The sequence below is a fragment of the Centruroides vittatus genome, unplaced genomic scaffold (genome assembly GCF_030686945.1).
Source record: "Centruroides vittatus isolate TY-2023 unplaced genomic scaffold, ASM3068694v2 contig_806, whole genome shotgun sequence".
NCBI lineage: Eukaryota > Metazoa > Arthropoda > Arachnida > Scorpiones > Buthidae > Centruroides > Centruroides vittatus.
In genome coordinates this window covers 101,889-124,090 of record NW_027122524.1, presented here as the reverse complement: position 1 = coordinate 124,090, position 22,202 = coordinate 101,889, and the positions used below count along the sequence as shown (strand labels likewise).

At 32.3% G+C, this 22,202-nt stretch overlaps 2 protein-coding genes across 4 annotated transcripts; one reads left to right on the top strand and one right to left on the bottom strand.

Moving 5' to 3' along the window:
* Positions 1 to 4,431: 4,431 nt before the first annotated feature.
* On the bottom strand, positions 4,432 to 15,306 carry LOC136982092 (nucleotide-binding oligomerization domain-containing protein 2-like). Its single transcript, XM_067278517.1, has 6 exons — positions 15,278 to 15,306; positions 10,114 to 10,187; positions 9,933 to 10,032; positions 8,511 to 8,562; positions 7,883 to 8,011; positions 4,432 to 5,916 (listed from the first exon to the last, which is right to left on the bottom strand). The coding sequence occupies exons 3-6, from the start codon at positions 10,005 to 10,007 to the stop codon at positions 5,264 to 5,266; spliced, it is 909 nt and encodes a 302-aa protein (XP_067134618.1). The 5' UTR covers positions 10,008 to 10,032; positions 10,114 to 10,187; positions 15,278 to 15,306; the 3' UTR covers positions 4,432 to 5,263.
* Positions 15,307 to 16,298: 992 nt separating this feature from the next.
* On the top strand, positions 16,299 to 19,606 carry LOC136982086 (NLR family CARD domain-containing protein 4-like). 3 transcript variants are annotated; one of them, XM_067278506.1, is made up of 5 exons: positions 16,299 to 16,360; positions 16,438 to 16,514; positions 16,617 to 16,668; positions 17,043 to 17,171; positions 17,556 to 19,606. In XM_067278506.1, the coding sequence occupies exons 2-5, from the start codon at positions 16,440 to 16,442 to the stop codon at positions 19,397 to 19,399; spliced, it is 2,100 nt and encodes a 699-aa protein (XP_067134607.1). In that variant the 5' UTR covers positions 16,299 to 16,360; positions 16,438 to 16,439; the 3' UTR covers positions 19,400 to 19,606. The 3 variants fall into 3 exon arrangements, with proteins under 3 accessions (XP_067134607.1, XP_067134608.1, XP_067134609.1); XM_067278507.1 differs by having other exon boundaries at positions 16,345 to 16,514; XM_067278508.1 differs by lacking the exons at positions 16,299 to 16,360; positions 16,617 to 16,668.
* Positions 19,607 to 22,202: the final 2,596 nt, after the last annotated feature.

The following is a 22,202-nucleotide window of genomic DNA, read 5'->3' as shown; positions in this document are numbered from 1 at the left end:
AGTTAAATATCAAGGACAACATTCTGTTCAATACTATTAAATAGTAACCTTGACATTTGACCCACTTCTGACAGGGAGAGGAGTTTTTGTTTATATAATAATAAAACACTTAGCACGTTGTTGTCATTTAAGTGGGGAGTGGGTGGCAGCTCAGATGACACCCTGTTGCGAAAGTAATAAACTTTCACTGACCTTGAAACACGATCTACTCCTCTCCAATTACTAAAAATAACAACTGGGGAGCAGTTGTTTAAACAGTAATAAAACACTTGGCGGTTTATTAAGTAACTTCTCCCCTCTACTCAGATTACCACAAAAACAATTAACACTTAACAGTGAAAATTGACACAGGGTCCTATTACTCTCCGATTACAAAGGAACCGACGACAATCGGTGAAAGTTGAGATAATCTATTGGCAAGTGAGACCTGATCTGTTTATTTTAAAGCTGTATCGTCTCAAATTACAGGAAAATAAACGTAAATAAAACATTATACAGAAAGAAAAGTATAAAGATAACGGATAAAATCATATTTCTGATGATCAGTGGCGGCAAATTTACAATTTTAAAAGAAAAAAGGCCGATGCTACACACGCAGTTTTAGGCAAGCGATGAGCGATTAGTCTTGTCAACCTGCAGAGCGCTTGACTGCACGCTTAAGTCCCTCCGGCTCGATTTCCTCACCCCTATTACGGCTCAAATCGGATCAGTCCACCTGAAACGCCTTTGCTAAGAGATAGAACGTCCTGGTGTAACAAGTGATCAATTTCCACAGCTGCGCAATCGATCGACTGATAGTCAATCATTTTGGTCGGGACTGTACAACTTTCATGCAAATTTCGTGTTTGTCGCGTGCCACCTTTATTATATAGCAATTTTTATCTGCAATAGATCTCAATCAGTGGTATGCGTACTACTCGAGGTACAAAAGAAGGATCTGTTAGTGCTTTCTGTGGAAATTATTCTATTTCAATATTTTTTTTGTCACTAAATTAATTTTTAAATTATTTAAATTTTGATCTTATTACATAAAAAACAAACAAACAAAAGAAAGATGTAGAGTGTGGAAAAGCTCTAAACTAACGTTAAAACGTTTCTGCGTAATAAATAGGAACAAATTATCCTACAGATAAGTCTTGAAACTTCCTGTTACCTTTGGCAACTAAATTTTTGATATAGCCCAAAATATAAAAAAAAACTTCTTATTAAAACAACTTGCAACTTGTGGTAAAATGGTGCAATGTTCCACTCCCATGATGTTATGTATTTTTTTTTAAACGGGGATGTCATTTTTTAATACATTTTCCTGCAATTTTTTATCCACAATAATATAGAATTACCCCATCATACATCTCATCATTGTCTACCCCTACTTAACTAAATACTTTTTAAGTATCCCCAGATTCCTTTAAAATTAAACAAGTTTTACTTGTTATCACCAAAACTTTAACTTTGGCATTTGTGATGGTTTGAATTATACAAATTCAAAAATTGTCTAAGTTATTAAACCATTATATGTATATCAGTTTATTAATGTTCAGTAATTGTTAATTCTTTTGGTTTTTGCGATAACTTACGAACGTTATGAAAAAAAAATTCGACAAGGAATTGGCTAACTTTCCCGGCTGTTACGAGATTTTATTTAAAAAATAACTTTTATATTATTAATTACAATAAAATTATGTGTAGCGTCATCGTTTATGAGATTTTGTTATAAAAAAATAACTATGTTATTAATTATTATAAAATGGCAAAAAGATTAATTTTGAGGGTAAAGATGAGTTTTATAAATTCTAATAACGAATAAAATCTTCCTTAAGTCCATTCCCCATCGAACAATGACACATGGCCCTCTATCTCTCCATCTCTTTTATCTTTAAAAACCAAAATTTAATATCATTAATGCCTCGTTCACACAAGCCCTATGATAAATTTCGTTTCGTCATCTTTACCCTACCCTGCGTTAGGCGCGCGGGAAGCAGGTGCACCCCAAACACTTATAAACGCGTGTATTTTTTCATGTAATGAATGCTTAAAAATGATGCCCTCAGTATCTTCCTTCAAAGTACTGACGATCGCACTGAAAAAGTTAAAAATTCCAGCAAAAAAAACTTTTCATAAAAAAACACAGCAAAATGCATGGGGTGCACCTGCCCCCCCACACGCTTAACGGAGGAAGTTTTATTAGCGCGACCACTGGAGGGGTTGGAACTGAGTTAGTGTACTAAAAAAACGGTCATTGCCTGATATCCAATCAGTCATAATAGAAATGACGAATGAGAGCATAGAAGGCGTATAAACAAAATTTTTAAGGCCAGTTAACGGAAAGAAAGTGTCTCATAGACTTAGCATTGAAAGTTTGAAAGGTGGAGTTTTCTGGGAATATTTATTTCTAAATTGTCTTGAAAACATATTTATTTGTCTAAATAACGTCAATCAACTTCTCGTTAGCAAATTAGAAGTGAGAAAACGACTAAAACAAGCGATTTTATAGCGATTGTTTACATAAGTCAAAGTGGCAGGCTGCGGGAGCGTGGCTTTTCGCGGGAATTTTACCGACAATTGTTTTTACTGGTGAATCTAATAACAGACAAAGAAAGTAACCAATTACAGTGTAAAAGAAGTTAACTATCGATGTAATCTGCCTTTTTATCTCTAGTTGCTGTAGAGTTTCGGGGGGTGTATTTTTGGAAATAGTGAAATATTTTTGGCCCGGAGTTTGTGACAAAGCATTTAATGGTTGTAACACTTAAAAAACACATACGGGAACACGATTAAACGATTAGATAGCAACAGACTTGTTTACAGTTTGAAAAATAGACTTTTGAAGTTAACAATTTTTTCCCTGAAAAATTCCCAAAACGTAATACTTTTTTGTTTTCGTTATAAATAAACAAAAATAACATATTTTAAGTAAAATTTTTTATTAATACATCAGAAACACAAACCCACTAACATCAAACACAAAAAACCCGCGAAAAAATTCTGATTTTTACAGGGACAACTTTACTTTCGCTTCTTTGATATTTTGGGTTCAGGATGTCTCGAGTTGTGAAGATTTACACGAAAATCGGAGGGTTAACATTTCAGCATGGTTGTTTTTTTATTCGATTAGGAAAACTGGAAACTTTAGCGATCTGCCAAGGGTGAATGCCTCCCGGGAGGACTTTTATGGGAAACTGTCCCTATTTTGTTATTACTAACGTGAAGAAAACCCGTGAAACTATAACTATGTTGCCAATTCGTTACTGATGCGCGAACCCACTACTAACTACCATTGTTCAGTGGTTTTATCCAATCGCCCACTAGTGGGCATTTCAGCATTGTTAGTTATAAAGTTTTCCCAACAAATGTCAGCAGCTATCAGTAAAACGTTGAAATACACCTTTGTTTTAAAATTTTATTTTACATAGAGAAGTAGTGTGGCAGGTGAAAAATTGGAAACCGATGAAAAATTCAGAAAGACAACCTTTCTTCTCTATTACGTCGTTTATACTTATTTATATGTCGCATAAATTAGTAATTTTTATGTATAAAACTAAATATTTACAAACTTTAGTAATGGAAATTGTTTGTTGTTTTTATTACATGAAGTTGTAATAGTAAAGTTCGTATTATAAAAACCACGTCAATATTCTGAGTACTAACACAAAACAGGTCCTTGAATCGGCATTCTAATCATGGCTGTAACTCGGATCCAGATGAATTTTCATTTCAGGCACCGTCTCATGCTAAAGATTTTATTTTTCCCTTTAACTGTTAGAGATAGGTGCACATAGGATAGGAGAAACAAGTGGTGAAAGGTTCAGGTAGATTTATCCATCCATTTGTCAAGCACGAAAATATATTTTCAATTTCTTTAGATTAGTGCTGTACTTGAATGACTTTTCAATCTTCATTAACCAGCCTTTACACCACAAACTACAGTATTTATTTCAAAACTCTGTCGTTTACTTTATATTCTTCTACATGACCACACATTTTGAACTCGTAGAGACTGTTTCACGTATCTGTTTACTCGGTGATTTTGTTTCACACATCTGTTTACTCGTTGATTCTGTTTCACACACCTGTTTACCCGTACATTCAACTATGATGTGATGACGTAAAGTTTCGTATTGCTTCGATGAAAGAATGTAACTGCAAGAAACTTCTAATTTATTTTCAGTTTCCAATGCAACCAATCTTTCTTCATTACAGACTTCTAATAATTTCAGCTTGTCGTCAGACAAATTGAAATTTACATTGATAAATCTATCGAATGACGTATACAGTGTATCCCACGAAAGTTTCACTGCTCCAATAAGAAATATGTCGAAATTACTTGTGTTCTTTTTATGAAGTAAATCGATAATCTCTGAGATAATTTCTCTGATATCGTATACATTTAGACGAAGCCATCTGCGAACTGAGAGAATAAGATAAATCTTCATATTATTCCGAATACTACGAGTAAAGTTGATCAAAGAATAAAATATGTCATTTGCAATTTCTTCGGGTGTATATCTTTTCACATTGAAATAGAAATATAACTCTTTGAATTCATACAACTTCAATAACTTTTCTAAAGGAAGAGAAAAGTTCGAAGAATCAACTATCAATTTGGCATTAGAACAAAATTTTTCCCAATTTGTAGTCAGTTTGGTTTGTTTGTGAATTTTAAGCATGAATTCAGGCGTGAACATCCTTTCCTTCACATCTGCGAAGAACTCTTCGGGAAATGGTTCATCCTTATGAAATCCTAACAAAAAAAACAAGCCCATGTAACAGAAATTACCTCTACGTGGAAGAGAAAGGTCATACTTTCCGAGAGCGAAAAGAAATTCGCCAAACGTGTAATGTACAAAACTGTATCGAACTATATTATCGCATTGAGAAAACGAATCGACAGTAAGTATGTCCAGTCCAATAATAAAATTGTATGAATCACCTTCCCCAAAATCATCCCTCAAGTGTTTTGATGTGATAACCTCTGCCCATGAGTATAGTTTTCCCAATTTCCGTAGTAAATATTCTCCCACAAAATATTTTCCTCTTTCAAACTTGTTTTGCTGATTTGTTTTTCTAACATAACGTTCAGTTATGAGACTGAATATTCGGATGTATAAATCACTCATCGTTTCAAGTTTCTCCATTTCTCCATTCTGATGAAGGCAACATAACATATGCAGCATCAAAGGACATTCCGATATTTCTTTGTAAAAGTCGTCTTCCTCCCGTTTAGAAATGAGTTCATTCGCTTTACTCTCATCTTCTCTAAATATTAATTTAATATTCTGTATTTCTCTTGATATTCTGAAGAAAACCCTTCTATTGAAATTCTCATCTTCATGTACTCTCTGATGTCTTCTGTTGCTTCAGGTCGACTGGTAACCACAATCGTCATTCGACGAGAAATATAAAAAGCTTCATGTCTTATAAATTCTATTATTCTATATTTATCTACAATCTCATCGAAGCCATCCAAAATTATTAGAATGTTTCGTTTCCTGTCTTGTAGATCCCAATCTTTGTCAGTTGGTGTGTATTCACGCATGTCATCCAGCAATGCATCCTTTACACTTCTTAGACCTAATTCTCGTAAAATTACAATAAAAGTTAAATCAAAGTGTTTGAGGTAATTCGTCGTTGCCCAATCGTACACAATTTTCTTGCAAAGAGTAGATTTGCCATAACCGGGATCCCCTGTAACTAAAATAGTTTGGTGTCCATTTCGTTGCTTGGAAAATATCTCATTCAAGCTTATTTTCTTTCCGCTTTTCTTTCCAAATAAATCTGCCTTCTGTACAGTCAATTCTACGTAATAATCCTCTAGTGGAAAATCGTTCCTCTTGCCTTCCCACAAAAAGGACCTCATGTAGGAAAAGTAGGTCTTGTATTTGTCTTCCAACATCTGGCGGCAACTGTTAAGCATTCCTATAAAAAGAATAATAATAATATTTACTGATTTGTAAATAATAATAATAATATTTACTGATTTGTAATTTATTATTTATTAAATGATAATAAAATTTGCTGATAAGTAACAAAATATAAATGACGTAAAATTATAAAACCAATTAGACGGGACGTTTGATTTTCTAACATAATGAGTTTCTAAAAGCGTGTACGAAAATAACGATGGCTAGAAGTTGTTTATTTGTGCTGTGTAATATTTACAAAATCTATCTCCATTGGTGCAGTTTTACAGGTGCCAGGCAACGTATGCAGCGATATTGTGCTGTTTGCTTCCAAAATCATAACTGGCAACAAATTGTCTGCTATTACTGTCATCCATATGGCAGAGATAACGTTATTGCACACCTGGCACTGGCTCAAATTGTTCTTGCACATCATTTCAATCATGGCCTGGCACGCCAATCTATAATGTTAATAAACCCATCATTGTTTTGACTTCAGCAACACAATTTCGTGTTTTATACTGAGATTAAATATTACTTCTAGCTCAGTAACAAAAGTTTATTCTTTCCTACTTGGACCATTTATTAAAATTTCGTATCGTCGTACTGAAATTTCTGTAAATTACAGTCGGCCATGTCGACTGATTATGAGATAATTCTCTTATAACACTTTTTCCACAGGGATATGTGTCTTTATATATATTTATAACATGTCAAATTTCATTTTTTTCAATAGTGATTATGTCTCCCCATCTATTCTGCGACCTCTCCAGCTGTTTCACCGCCAAGTGGAGAAGAGACAGCAGGAAGAAATTATGGAATATTGCCATATTGCAGGTAGAATCACCCTGTTGTACAGCTATTCTGCCGTAGCTAATCCCAGCAGGATAGCCTATCTATCATTTAACTTCAGTGATTACATAGGCTTCGAATACGTTTCAAAATTCCTATTTTGTTTATCGAAAGAAAAATGGTAAAAATTTTATGCAATTGAAAATTTTCCAAAATTTTTAATACTCTAGTATTTCTTATACAGTATCAATGACATTACGTCTGAAAGGTGTTTGTCCTTTACTAAATGCTATTACAGAATCCTAAATTAATAAAATATGAACGCGACTCTACAAGTTCTTTAAGATACAATAAATATTTTTAACATAAAAACAACAGCAAACAGTAACTTTCCCGGCTTTTGTGATATTTTAATCTAAAATTAAAATTTGTATTACTAGCGAGGTTGAGGCCGAAGTTTTAAACGTGAAAACGTGTACGCCGGACGTTGAGCGCCGCTTTCCTGTAAGCGTACAAGTTTGACAATGGCGTTTGGAATGTCGAGCGTGATTCCACTGACTTTCCAAACGCCATTGTCAAACTTCTAGGCTTACAGGAAAGCGGCGCTCAACGTCCGACGTACACGTTTTCGCGTTTAAAACTTCGGCCTCAACCTCGCTATTAATCAAAAATAACTAAAATTGTATGTGGCCCCATCTCTTATTAGATTATGTTATTAAAATTTTATATATTTATTTAATAATATAAAATTGCAAAAGACTAAATTTAAAGTGTAGAGGCGAGTATTATAAAACACTGTGAATGCTAACAACAAGTAAAGGGTCTTCATTAAGCTTGACCCCTCGCCAAATATGACACGTGACCACCCTTTACCTCCTCATCATCACCACTTTTAACAACCAAAATTGAATAGCATTAATGCCTCTTATATTCAAGCTACGTGAAAAATTTCGTTTCTTTATCTTAAACCGTCCTGAGATATTGAGGTAAATATAAATTCTGTATAAAACACTATGTAATTAAAGAATTCACATAATGCGATAATATAATTAATTATTCAATAATCTAATGATTAATTCTTTAATGATATAATTAATGTAGTAGATTACAGATATTGGTACACAATATTACTCAAATTAAAATTATAATGATGATGCTCTTGAAATGTTATTGTAAAGACACGCATTTACCATTCCTTTCTTCATCTTCTTTCTCTGAGGAATTTGTTTTCGATTCTTCGGAATGAATTTCTATTTTTGGACCAACGTGAACTTGTGTACAGTTATTGAGCATCGTCAAAGATTGATTACAATTTTCCACTGAAATTATTATTTATTATTTTATAAGTTTAACCTATTATTAGTTATATAATAGTAAAACTTAAGCTGTGTTACTATATAATGGGAAACATTTTTGTGCTCCAAAAGAATCTCTGTAGAAATATATTAAAACACAACAATTTAATATCAGTAAATTATTGTCTTTTCTGTTTACAACGATTTATGTGAATATCGGTGTTTTTATTTTTGGCATATTTGTATTTAAAACTGTGTCCTAATACATAAAAATTGATAATAATAGTTTTTGTCTATGATTACTTTATCTTAAGAGAATAAAATGACGAATCTTTAACATATGTACTCATTAAAGATATTGTTTATTCTGTCAATAATACAATACAACTGATTCATTTTTAAAACCTAATAGAAACTGACAAAGAAAAGCGAATAGCCAAAAGTAAATGAATTGTTTAGAGTCTCATCTATTATAACAACGAAAACGTTTGATTTATAAAATAAGAAATACAAAAACACATACCCTTTAATAGTTCTTTAAATACATTTTCATTTTGCGTCACTCCATACGTTGCCTGTTAAGTAATACATATATATATACATTATTATTTTGTTATTAATTTACAGTACAATTAATAGAAAATGAAATTAAGAATATAAACTGTATTTAATATTAATGCACTTCTGTAACGTGTTGCCGCATAAGGAAACATTCTGAATATTTAACAGTTCATAAAAAGTCGTATTTATTATGTTTTAGCTAATTTGACACGAATCATTTTAATACACAGTGTTTGAAATTACAACAGATCAACAATAGAAATCATGTATATGCCAACACTACTTTTAGTTTATTATTTCTATACGATAAACCAGGGTTAAATGGTGAATAAAAGTTTTAGAATCTGTGAGTTTGAAAATAAATTTTTTCTAAAAACGTCTACACTGGTGCTACTTCCTTCCCCTGCTGTTATATATACAAAGCAAGGGGGAAAAGGGAATCTTGTCGAATTTAACCTTCCGAGTGTTTGCAAAACTTCACGTTTTGAAACAACTATACCCAAAAAAATTCAAACAAAACGAAAAGAAATTTCATAGATATGTATGTGTTGATGTGTAATTCCTTAATATCTTAGGATAGGGCGAAGATAAAGAAACGAAATTTGGCACGATAGCCTGAATACAAGGGGCATTGATTCTGTTAAATTTTAACTGTAATAGGTCAAGGGGATGAAGAGGTAGAGGGTCACGTGTCATATTTCGCGAGGGGTCAGACTCATTCAAGATTTCACTTGTTAGAATTTACAGTGTTTTATTAAACTTATTTCTGCCCTCAAAATTAAGTCTTTTGCTATTTTATAATAATTAATAATATGGGAAATTTTAATAACTAAATTTTTATATCAGATGTCTCCACATACGATTTTACTTATTTATTTTCATTAATAATAAATATGTTAATTTTAGAATATTGTCTCCCAAAGCCGGGAAAGTTACGTAACTCCTTTCTAGATTTTTTTCCTTATCGTAACAGAAAATCAAAGCGACATAATACTGGTTCCCGAATAATAGTTTTGATAAAAGAACATATCATATTTTCCTAAATTATAATCACACCCTTTCAAGTGTTAATTAGTTGGTAAACGGTGCATGACTCACCACACTATTAGAACCTAATCTGTTATTTTTGAATGGAGATTATTTTCAGTTTATGTATTAATTACACGTGCTCACCATGAAACTCTGATTGACCCTACATACATTTTGGTAGTTGTAAATAATTTCTCATATTTAAAATCTAATAATTACGAAGTTACATATTTCAGTTTCATGCACGAAATTAAACAAAACTTTGTCATTATGAAATAATCACAGTAATTCAATGTAATTTATTTTAAGTATACCTACAATTTATATTGAAATAAAATGTGTTTTGTGTACTTACATTTGCAACTTGTTTATAATTAACTGCACTAACGACGACACTCTTCTCCTCACTTGAAATTTCTGCTTCTGCCATTTCTTTATTTTAACTTAAATAATTTCTGTATAAAATATAAATATGTGACACATTTCACTTCAGAACTATTAAATTATGATTTTAAAGTTAACATATAACTATTTACCTTACTATAACACTTGAATATAACTCTACGCAAACAGGTCTTCATATGCATGAGGTTGTAATAGTCGAATTCTCCTGCACCGATAGACATAAATAATTCATTAATACCGTAGTATTATTGTAATCTTACATACTGTATAGATATAAAAACAAAACAATACTTTCATGATAGAAATTTACGTTTCATACATAAAAATAGGTGTTGCAAATCATCACTTGACAGAAAGTCTGTGTAAATAATATTTATTAATTTATGCACAATGTTTAAACAATTACATTTCATGTAATTGTTGTAATGTAGTTCTGTAGATGTGCATCATAAAAAGAATATTTCGAATCAGGGCTTTTCAGCAGAATAGAGGCTTCCAGTTTTTATTGGAGCCATTTGATCCCCGACATGTAAAACTTAGTAAGACCCAAAATTACTTATATAGTAGGAAATTTATAGGAGCAACAAAAGACAATTAATACTGCATATAATAGAGTAACTTTTTCTCTTGTAAAGGTTCATTATATATGCAGTAGAGAGTCGTTAATCGGAACGCCGGTAATCGGAACGATTTTCAGTCGGACTGTGTCATGCTGAATCGAACGTTTTTGATACTAGATTTACTTCTAAAGTATAATTTTCATGTTTTTATATTCTTCAATATATTTATTTTGTTTGTACAAAATAAAGAAATAATTTTTAACGATACGATAGCCTCGATTATTATTATAAAAATTTTCGTTAGGCTTAAAATCGACGAAAATTCAACGCGAAGCGACACGCAACGGAGAAAAATTTCAACATCGGATAGGTTAATATATTTTTTCGTACATAATCGGTAATCGGAACAAATGACTAATCGGAACAACCCAGTCCCCAATTGATTCCGATTTACGACTCTCTACTGTAGTGAAATATGTAATTGCGTTAATTAACCAGTGACTAAACTCAGCAACAGAAAAAAATCGATTTGGTCTTATACGAGTTTTCTTCTGGAATATAGACTACCGAATTATATAAAACCCTATTACAAGTAATACTACAGCCAATTCAATGTATCCGAGGTTTTTTAAGGCACGTATACTACAAGGGCCTGCACAACTGTGTCATAAAACTGATTTCACTTTAGTAATGATTATTAGTTTTTCTGTGTCATCGTCAATATATTTTGTATAAAATTCTTGAATTCAGCTAACTTCCATATTGTTTTATGTTTAGCTGTTATATATATATTTATACACGTTATATGTAAGTATTTAAAAAATGCTATGAATTTAACCAACTTTAAAAACTTACATTTCTGACATACACACAAGAACATACTCTTGAAATATCCAGTTTACACTTTAATATTAACATTTGTAGTAATCAACACAGCATGGAATCTTAAAACACAGTTTAAATTTGTGTTAATGGTGGCAAAGGTATGGAGGGTGGTGGGTAGTGTCCCTGACATCGTCGTTGAGTTTCCATTTTATAATGGGCTCTGAATGTACCCAGTGAGTCTAGTCAAATTTGTACATCATAAGACATCTTGAAATTTCATATTAGGCATTGAAAGGTTAAATAGAAATTGAGAAAAATGAGATCGAAGCTATTGTTAAAAGCGAGAGCTATGAGGATGAAACTTATTACAAGAAATTTAGCTGAATTGTGCATAATCAATAAATTAACCTGCTGTTTCTTTGTCATTTTTATCAATATGTTATTCCTTAACTCTACGTTTTTCCAACGTGGAGCTTAAGAGTTAATGATTACTGTCATAACAAGGCAAACTGCGAAGTTTGCGTCCAAGTATATTAGGAAATGTAAATTAATATGGTACGTCTCTCGCAAAAAAAACAGCAATAATACTATTTGAACTGATAAAAGTCTCTTTAATTCGAAAAATTGTTTTAAACGGTAGACTATCTTACAGCTTATACAGGCTATAAACTCTTTTATTGTTTCACTACAGATACATTTTGGTCCAGTGTTTTTCTCCTGTTCCCTCTTCAGTGCTACAAAATAAATTTATTTACTTAACAAACAACGCGAGTAGAAGACATTATAAAATAAAACACATTAAAACTATCCCACCATACCCGAAGTTCTCCTGATGTTCCTTCACACTTTTACGGTACTTTTGCGTATCCGTTCATACTATTCTCCAGCACAGTGGCGTAGCGTAGTGGGGGCGGCACTCTTAGGGGGCGGCAAAATTTCACAAAAAATAATAATATCATGCAAAAATAACTAAATAAGGGGCCGGCGAAATTTTCCTCCGCCCCGGGCAGCTGACACCCACGCTACGCCACTGCTCCAGCATATTTGTCGTTGTTACACATTTGTGTCAGCGTATTACATTGGTGCTGTATTAGTGACAATAAATGTATACTACTCGTTATCATTATTCACAAAACCCGACTAAGTATAATATACAGTAGAGAGTCGTTAATTGGAACGCCGGTAATCGGAACGATTTTCAGTCGGACTGTGTCATGCTGAATCGAACGTTTTTGATACTAGATTTACTTCTAAAGTATAATTTTCATGTTTTTATATTCTTCAATATATTTATTTTGTTTGTACAAAATGCAGAAATAATTTTTAACGATACGATAGCCTCGATTATTATTATAAAAATTTTCGTTAGGCTTAAAATCGACGAAAATTCAACACGAAGCGACACGCAACGGAGAAAAATTCAACACGAAGCGACACGCAATGGAGAAAAATTTGAACATCGGACAGGTTAATGTATTTTTTTGTACATAATGGGTAATCGGAACAAATGACTAATCGGAACACCCCCAGTCTTCAATTGATTCCGATTTACGACGCTCTACTGTAATACATTTTAAATGTTTATACATACGTACAAGTTTCTTTCCCCTAAAAGAATTTCACTTTTTTACACTTTATTTTTTTAAAAATTACACACTGATCTTCAAAACGAATATCACTATTAAAACACCTTTGACTGATAATACAATTCTATTCGCGACATTGTATAATACACTTATTACTAACTTGCTGCGCTCTCTATCAGAACATACCATCTTTCGTCCATTTGCATGCCATTTGATATATTTATTAATGTATTATTATCTTTACTCTTATGTTTTATTATTTCAACATGTTCTTTAAATTTGGGTTTGTATATATTTTCTTTAATTCCATTGTGTATATGTTCTTTTTTATACTTTCAGGGGCACTTGAGTGATAGTTTATCGTTTTTTCAACGTTGAAAGGTTTTTTTTATATGTTGTAAATGAAAATCTCTCTTTTTCTTTAATTATAGTTATATCAAGAAAATTAATTTTATTATATTTTTCTAATTCAGTGTCAAATTTTATGTGCTGATTTATGTTATTTATTATATTTAAAATTATTTTTTCGCTTGTTATCTGGTTGTTAAAGATCAATAAATAATCATCCACGTATCTCATGACTGTTTTGTATCTTATTATCTATATCTTTAATTACTAATTCAGCTAGTTTTGGCCCCATCCTTGACCCCATGCTAATACCATCTATTTGTCTGTAAAAATCATCGTACACTTCAAAATAATTACTTTTATAAGCAAATCTTATGAGGTTTATTAATTCTGAACTGATGTTATTTTGCACTAAACTATGTTCCATTAATTCCATTGTATGTTAGTTTTGTTAACAATTAAGTTATTTTCCCATATATTCTTCTCTTTAGGGGTTGAATATTTAAAAAGTTTTTTTAATTTTATATCTTTCTTATATTTATATTTATTCGCTATTTCTTTATATGGGTTCTCAATATAATTTTGTCTATGTAACTCGTTCCTTAATTGGTATTTCAAGTTATTCCATTTTTTAACTTTACTTTTAATAACAGATTTTATGATTTTCTTTTCAATTTTCCAGATCATGTGTCTTGGTATTATATTACGTATGTTCTTGTTTAATCTTAAAGTGTTTGGAGTATATTCTTCACGTAAAAAGCACTTGAAATAGTTTACATCATGTTCTAACATCTCCACTCTTTTAGTAAGGGTTATTAGCCTGTTTGTCATATCTATTTTTTATACTACAATTCTTATTGAATTTTGTAATGTTGTTTGTTAAGTAAATAAATTTATTTTGTAACACTGAAGAGGGACCAGGAGGAAAACACTGGACCGTAATGCATCTGTAGTGAAACAATAAAAGAGTTTATAGCCTGTATAAGCTGTAAGATAGTCTACCGTTTAAAACAATTTTTCGGATTAAAGAGACTTTTATCAGTTCATCATATTATACAGCTGTCATTACAGTATCTCTTAATGTATTGTTTAATGGTAATGACGAGGAAAATCATCGTTAAGTCTGTCCCTACTGGAGATACTCCCGATTACCATTCTGTCCCTCGATCTTTAACCACCGGAATTTAACAGCATTAATCTCTCTCATAAACAATTTTCAATAAAAAGCGAAGGAGTTATTAAGTTTCAAATAGGGTGAATAAAATTACGCCAAACTCACGCACTAACATCTATGTATAGAGAAATTACCCCCGAATTTTTTTGCATTTCTCGACGTTCAAGGTGGACAAATGCAAAATGAGTAAGGCCAGAAATGTAAAAATCTTGGGGGGGGGCTCAATTTTGCCAAATTTCTTACTTTACTTTCCTTCTGTTATAACAGCTGGGAAAGTAGAAATCGTTGATAATAGAAGGATTTTTAAATGATTCATTGCAAATGAATACAGGCATGTTATAACATACGAAAGAGCAACAAAGCTGTTTAACCGAGGAAAATTTTACTGATAAGCGTATTACTCATTTATTCCTGTATCTCTGCTTACGGGGAAGGTAGAGATTACAGGTATGCAGATGTTTCGTAAGATCTTTGATGGATGAAAAAATACTGTTTATATACAGGCTGTGTGCATACAATACGTGATTTAACACGTGTTATGACGTGATTTTTAGATTTTAATAGTATAAAATCTATCATTTTACAGATGAAAAGACCTATTCCAATTTCAATGATTAATATTATAAGTACTTAAACTTAACGCCCGCTATTCCCTTATCTAACGAAAAGAATTTATTAGATATAACGAGAGATTTTCAGTAATACAGCTTATGAATAATTTGTTAACATTTAAACTTTAAGTCTATCGTTCTTAAATTAGTTTTAAATGATATAGTTTAAAAAATATCGAAAAAAATCTTACTTAATGTAACCTAAATTCGTAAAGATTTATGCCATGTCCGATTTCTGTATTAACATTTCATACAATTGAATATATGGCGTACGAAATTGATATCTCAGCTTACTGAAGTAGCGCGTGACTGCATTAACGTCGTCGTTACATTCAGTGACATCACTTTATGATATTGAAAGGATCTTTGATTGGAGAATTGGAAAATAATCGTATCCACTCGATAACCGACGACATAAGCAATGACTAGCATGTCCTACCTTTATCCCTGTCAAATTATTTTACTAAGAAGCAGTTGATCTCCTCGTCCTAAATGTAATAATAGCAGACAAACACTACACCCACGCATTTAAGGAAGTTGTTTTACGTAATTCTAAGAGGAAACTGTACTTTAACCTTGAGAGGTTTTACTGTTAACTGCTTCCATCTATCGACAAAGTTCTTCGAAAAGATAAATTGATAACTGTAAATAAGCAGTAAGGAAGGTGAAATGTTAATTTTGTGCACAGGCTTCATTGTCAGAGGAGTGTTTTTATTCATTAGAGTGAACATTGTTTTTACGACGGATTGAATAATAAGCTTGGATATAAAGTATTAATTTATTATTTTGGTGAATTTTATCAACGGAGGGCAGCAGTTAACGGTAAAACATTCAAGGTTAAAATATAGTTTCCTTTTGAAATTCCGTAAAGCTTCCTTCCGTAAATGTGCGGTTCGAGTGTTTGACAGTTGTTAATACAGTTAGAATAAGGTTACGATTTCTAACTAATAAAATTACTTCATAGGAATACAAGTATACACGTATTCCTGTATATATGTTCTGGAAGTGATGTTACCGGTTATCGAGTGGATACTATTATCAATACAACTTCGATATCTCGACTGAAAGATACTTTCAATATCAAAAGGATTACGTGCAAATTTCCCGATGACGTTGATGCTGTCACATGCTTTAAGAGTGATTTGATAAATATGTGCAGATTGAAATAATAATGTAGTGTTAAAAATTTATTCCTATTTATCCGTGTAGAAAAATCCGGCTACAAGTCAATTTTACATGTGTAAACCTACATACATTCGATTGTTATATGTAAAGTAAGTATTCATGTGTTTACTATACAATCATATATTATAATTATAAGTAAATTTTTAATGTTTAATTCGAATAACAGAAATGGCACAAGCTGCAGTATCAAATGAGAAGAAGAATACAGTTGTTCTTCCAGTTAATTACAAACAAGTTGAAATAGTAAGTCAGTAAAATGCTTATTTCATAAATTTACTTTTCTATAAACTGTACTGTAGACGAGTTAAGAAAGTGTAATACAGTAAATATATTATTTAATTAAAGGCAACGGATGAGATGAGGCAAAATATAAATCTATTTAAGGAACTTCTAAAAGGTAAATGCTTTTGTGTGTATTATTTTATGCATTAAGTATTTACGCAATTTTTCAATAATCAAAGTATTGGGGATAAATAAGAAGACTTGTGTGACATTGTAAGAGTATTAGAAACAAGTATGGAAAAAATGAATGTAACAAAATCCGGGAAATAGGTTAAATTTTAAATAAAAGACAATACTTTATTGAGAATAAATTATTGTATTTTCACCTAAAGACAATTAAGGGTTTATCGTTACTTTTTTTAACATGAAAATAATTCATGTTAAATATAAAAATCCCACAATTTTTGACATTATTTAACTGCTATTAAAGTGTAATTTTCCAGAAATATTCGATAAAAAATATAATATTGAACTGAATATTAATTTCAGTGGAGAATTGTAATCAATATCCGACGATGCTGAAGAACTGTACACAAGTTCACGTTGGACCAAAAATAGAAATTCATTCCGAAGAATCGAAAGCAAGTTGCGTAAAGAAAGAAGATGAACAAAGGAATGGTAAGTGTTTGTATTTACAATAAACGTACAAAAATGAACATAAACAAGGATTCAATTCCTTTACAATTACTAATGTGTAAATAAACTAAAATATTTTAGTTAATGTTACGAATGGTTCCAAGATGGCGGCTCGTGTCTTATTCCAGCAAGGAAACGGTGGGGACGCACGTTCTAACCTAACCTAACCTATTCTAATAATTTTGTTGATAATAATTCTGGTAATTTATTAGAACAGGTTAGGTTAGGTTAAGTTAGAACGTGCGTCCCCACTGTTTCCCTTCTTCTATTTGCTGGAATCAGAGACGAGCCGCCATCTTGGAACCATAGGTAACATTAACCAATGTTTTCATATAATTAACTAAATTTGCTCTTTCTTTCTTACAGAAACGTTCAGCAATTCCTGCCAAAAATTGAAGAACAAATATATAACTTATTTTTCCTACATGAGATCTTTCCTGTGGGATGGCAAGAGAAACGATTTTCCACTAAAGGATTACTTTGTAGAATTAATAGTAGAGAAGGCCGATTTATTTGGAAAGAAAAGCGGAGAAAGAATACGTCTGAATGAGATATTTTCTATAGAGGAAGATGGCCATCAAACTATTTTAGTGACAGGAGATCCTGGTTATGGCAAATCTACTCTGTGCAAGAAAATTGCATACGATTGGGCATCCACCAATTATCTGCAACGCTTTGATTTAACACTTATTGTACTTCTAAGAGAATTAGGTGATAAAAGTGTGAAAGATGCATTACTCGATAATATGCATGGACACTCATTAATTGATAAAGATTGGATATTACAAAATAGACAACTGAACATTTTAGTGATTTTGGATGGGTTCGATGAGGTTGTAGAGAAAAATAAAATTAGGAGATTTATAAGGGAAGAATCTTTTGATATTTCTGACCGAATGACTATTGTGGTAACGAGTCGACCTCATGAAACAGAAGAAATGAGAGAGGACATGAAGATGAGGTTTTCGATAGAAGGATTTTCTCCAGGATATCAAGAGAAATATATTGAATTAATGTTTAGAGAAGACGAGACTAAAGCCAATGAACTCATTTCTAAACTGAATGAAAACGACTTTTACAGAGAAATAGCAGAATGTCCTCTGATGCTGCACATGTTCTGTTGCCTTCACGAAAATGAAGAAATGAAAGAGATTGAAACCATAACTGATTTGTATATCCGAATATTCTCTCTCATCGCTGAACGTTACATTAGAAAAAATAATCAAAACGGTAAGTTCGAACGTGGAAAATACTTTATAGGAGATACTTTGTTAATTAAATTAGGTAGCTTAATCAGATCAAAATACAGGATTTCATCTGGTGATTTGAAGAAGTATTTTGCGAATAAAGACGAACACAACTTCATCGTTGGACTGGACATTCTTACCCTCGATTCCTTTTCTGAATGCGATAATATAATTCGATACAGTTTTGTACATCGGACATTCGGCGACTTTCTTTCAGCTTTATCAATGTATATCGGTGATGTCTCATTTCCGTATTTTATTTATGATTTTGAATTATTGTTTTTATTGGGATTTTATAAGAATGAATCTTTTCCCAAAAGGTTGTTAAAAGCCGTAGAGAAAAAGTTTTTCACTCCTGAATTCATGCTCCACGTTCACCAACAAATCAAGCTGGAAACGAACTGGAAACAGTTTTGTTCTCATTCAAAAATTAAATGTTATTTTTGGAATATCTGTTATTTTCAAGCGTTAATGCAACTATATCGATTCAAAGAATTTTATTTACATCTCGGCGATTCCGAAAATGAATACAACAAAGTCATGGCAGCATTAAATTCTCTATGCCACTGCAATTCTCCAAATATTCTCAGTATTTATCTTGTACTTTCACTTGAAAATACAAGTTTGAAGAATTTACGCGATATTCGAGAACCCGTTACGTGCATTATCAATTTCCTTCATGCAATGAAGGCAAGTGGTTTTGATATCTCTTTCATTGGCTTAGTATTGTCTCATCGTCATCCGCCTGAAAACTTTACCAATGTTAATTATAATTTGAATTTACCCGACGATGTACTAAAAGAGTTAAATGTAAGTGAAAATGAAAAATTAGTTGGATTGCAAACTGTGGATATGGAAGATTCGAAGAGTTACGTTCTGTCGTTGGAGCAGTATGAAGATTTACGTGATTATATCAAATTTCATTCAACTGGTAAACAAAATTCAAAATGTGTGATTGTGTAGATTATTGAATGATTAATGTATTTTTGGATAGAATAAGAATTGTTACTGAATATTTTACTGTTAACTGCTGCCATCCGTTGATAAAATTCACCAGAAATATAAATTGATAACTGTAGATTAGCGGTAAGCGTGCAGAAAAGAAGAAATCTTTGGTTTAATGCGTATTTTTAATGTGATTGCCAAATTACTGTATTTCAATTGAAACAAATAAAAGGTGTTAAATTTTGACATATTGATAATAGTAGGTAACTATTTATTGCAACTACTGTTAAGTGTTTTAAAGATCACTTTTTCCATTTTAAATTTATATACTTATACTTCACAACTATTGTTTTCCTGAATTAATTACACCTGGATCTGAAGAACAATGGAAGCATTTTTGTTTTTCTTTACGAATGTCACGATGTTTTTCTTTATGTCCCCCCACTAGCAACCGGTTTGGGATAAGTTTTTCCCTGTATCTGTTCTGCACGTTTGTCGTATCTTCGTCTCAAACCCTTCGTAAATGTCCATTTTTTCTCGTATAGGGAATGTATTATGGTGGATCAATGTAATCATTTTGTTAAGGCCGATGAATGTGTGCGTGGTTTTTAATAAAGTCGATCTGAAGCGTAACAAATGCACGTAAACACCTTCGTAACTTCTAAACGGTTGATCGTACGTAAATTTCTTATGGAATTGCATCTAAGTATGTCCAGTGGTGATATTCGGCGGGTTCGCACGGGTTCGGCCGAACCCGTTGTTAAAATTTTCAGTTTTCCGAACGGGTTCGGGCGAACACGTTGTTAAAATTTTCAGTTTCCCGAACCTTGTTAAACACACGGAACATTTCTCAGTGGGTTTGTTTTTTTTAAAAAAATATATTAAAATATGTGTATTATACTCTGTAATACTACTAAACTAGGGCCTTATACCCCGTTTGCACCGAGCATTTCAATCTAGATTGTGAGCAAGGTCAGTGAGTATGTCTTGGTGCGATCTCTCTCGACCGTTTCAATCGAGGTTTAATCGCGATCGATTCAAGAGTGTTCTTGAAAGTAGATCCAGTCATAAGAGAAATCCCAGAATGCCACGCGCGCGAGACAATACAAGATGGCTGTGGAACACGTGTCGGGCTATGAACAGCGAAAAGTATAATGTATCTCGAGAGATGATGACATGTGCCTATTTCTAGAAGCGCCATATTGCGGTAAAGAATTTCTCTGCCTTGAAAAAAAAAAGGTCGACAGCTCTGAAATACTATTGTTACCTGGCCTTCTCCCATGGCTCGTTACGTTCTAAATACGCCACTGATTGTTAGATATATGGTTGCAAGAAAAGGTTATTTCTAGCCAAAACTTCCATTTCGTTTGTCGGTGATTGTCAGGGAAAAATTTTCTGCTAGCGGCGAACCCTTTGTTAAATATTTCGAATATCACCACTGAGTATGTCTAAATCTATTCGTTAATATAAAGACTTAAGACCTTCTGCTTCAGTCTAATCCTGTTTTAATGACTTACCTTTTCGACTTGCGTGTCGTGAACTGGATAAACGACGACACTCTTGTCCTCACTCGAACCTGCTGCTTGTTCCATTTCTTTAAATCAAGTTAATTTAACATCGTATGGAAGAAAGTCTGGACCCGTTCTACAAACAACTCGTAAGATATAATTCTAGTTTTTCCGACATGGTGTTTTCCCCTTGCTTTGGGTCACGAAGTGTCCGCTTCGAGAGTGTGTTGGATGATATCATTTGCCACAACCTCCGAGTTAGAGCTGCCAATAGGCATTCTGCACTTTGTAAAACGATACAATAAGCTGTTGTCATCATTAGGCATAGGGGGAGTTGCCTGGTAAAGAGGTTTTAATACAGCTGCATAAACAAACCAATGGCACCGTACGTTTCAAATGAAACAGACTACACCATTGAATTACTTATCCAGCTGTATTAACAGGCAATCATATAATTTATTCTGAGTAAAATACCGATGCGGTAATAACTTCATCTGTGATTATAATGGAGTATGTTACTCTCTCCGTTATGTATATTACACAGGAAAGTATTGTGACTGTCAAATTTGACTCTCTGGGTATTGCAAACCTCCACGTTTTTTTAAAAAAATCTTCTAAACCCCCCAAAAAACGAAAGAAAAAAGTGTGTTTGTGTTTTAAACAGACACACATACTAACAATATACAATAATGGTAAAACAGTCGTTTTAGTCGGTTAATCAATTTCATTTTCATAACACTACCTTAATAATAAATTAACCTATTTAATCTCGGTAAAATTTAATATAATTTTAAAATGTCAAAACCTAGATGGCGCTGCTGCTGCTAGATTTGTCCCTCTGGTAGCAGCAGCGCCATCTCTGCTACGTTTAGCTTTAAACTACAGTGTCGTCACTTTCATTCCCTTGGTAGTATTAACTGTCGCCGCTGCCACCTTTTGACAACATTAAAAAAAATAATAATACTCTGCTAGCTGTAAACAGAGTAAAGTGAAGTGTTAATACTGTGTAGTATTTCATAGACAAAGGAATATTATTAGTGTTGTTAATTGGTTAAAATACATAAAACCGTTTGGTTTTACCAATATGTGTTCATTAGCAATAAAATTAATATCTATATACTGTATTTTATTTATTACATATTGCACTTCTTTAAATTAGAGGTAATATGGGCAAAGATGTATTTTGTAATTATTATAATTATTCTGTATCTAATCTCATATTTTCGAATTTTTAATTGAGACATGGTAATAAAACTGCAGTCTGTCCTCTAACACACTTCTAAACATAATGATACGTAATAATATGTAAAAAA

Coding starts and splice junctions, on each gene's coding strand:
- LOC136982086 (XM_067278506.1), top strand. CDS start 16,440: ATGGCACAAGCTGCAGTATCAAATGAGAAGAAGAATACAGTTGTTCTT. Junction 16,669..17,042: donor ATTTAAGGAACTTCTAAAAG/GTAAATGCTTTT, acceptor TATTAATTTCAG/TGGAGAATTGTAATCAATAT. Junction 17,172..17,555: donor AGAAGATGAACAAAGGAATG/GTAAGTGTTTGT, acceptor TCTTTCTTACAG/AAACGTTCAGCAATTCCTGC.
- LOC136982092 (XM_067278517.1), bottom strand. CDS start 10,007: ATGGCAGAAGCAGAAATTTCAAGTGAGGAGAAGAGTGTCGTCGTTAGT. Junction 8,563..9,932: donor ATTATAAACAAGTTGCAAAT/GTAAGTACACAA, acceptor ATTACTTAACAG/GCAACGTATGGAGTGACGCA. Junction 5,917..7,882: donor AGAAGATGAAGAAAGGAATG/GTAAATGCGTGT, acceptor TTCTTTTTATAG/GAATGCTTAACAGTTGCCGC.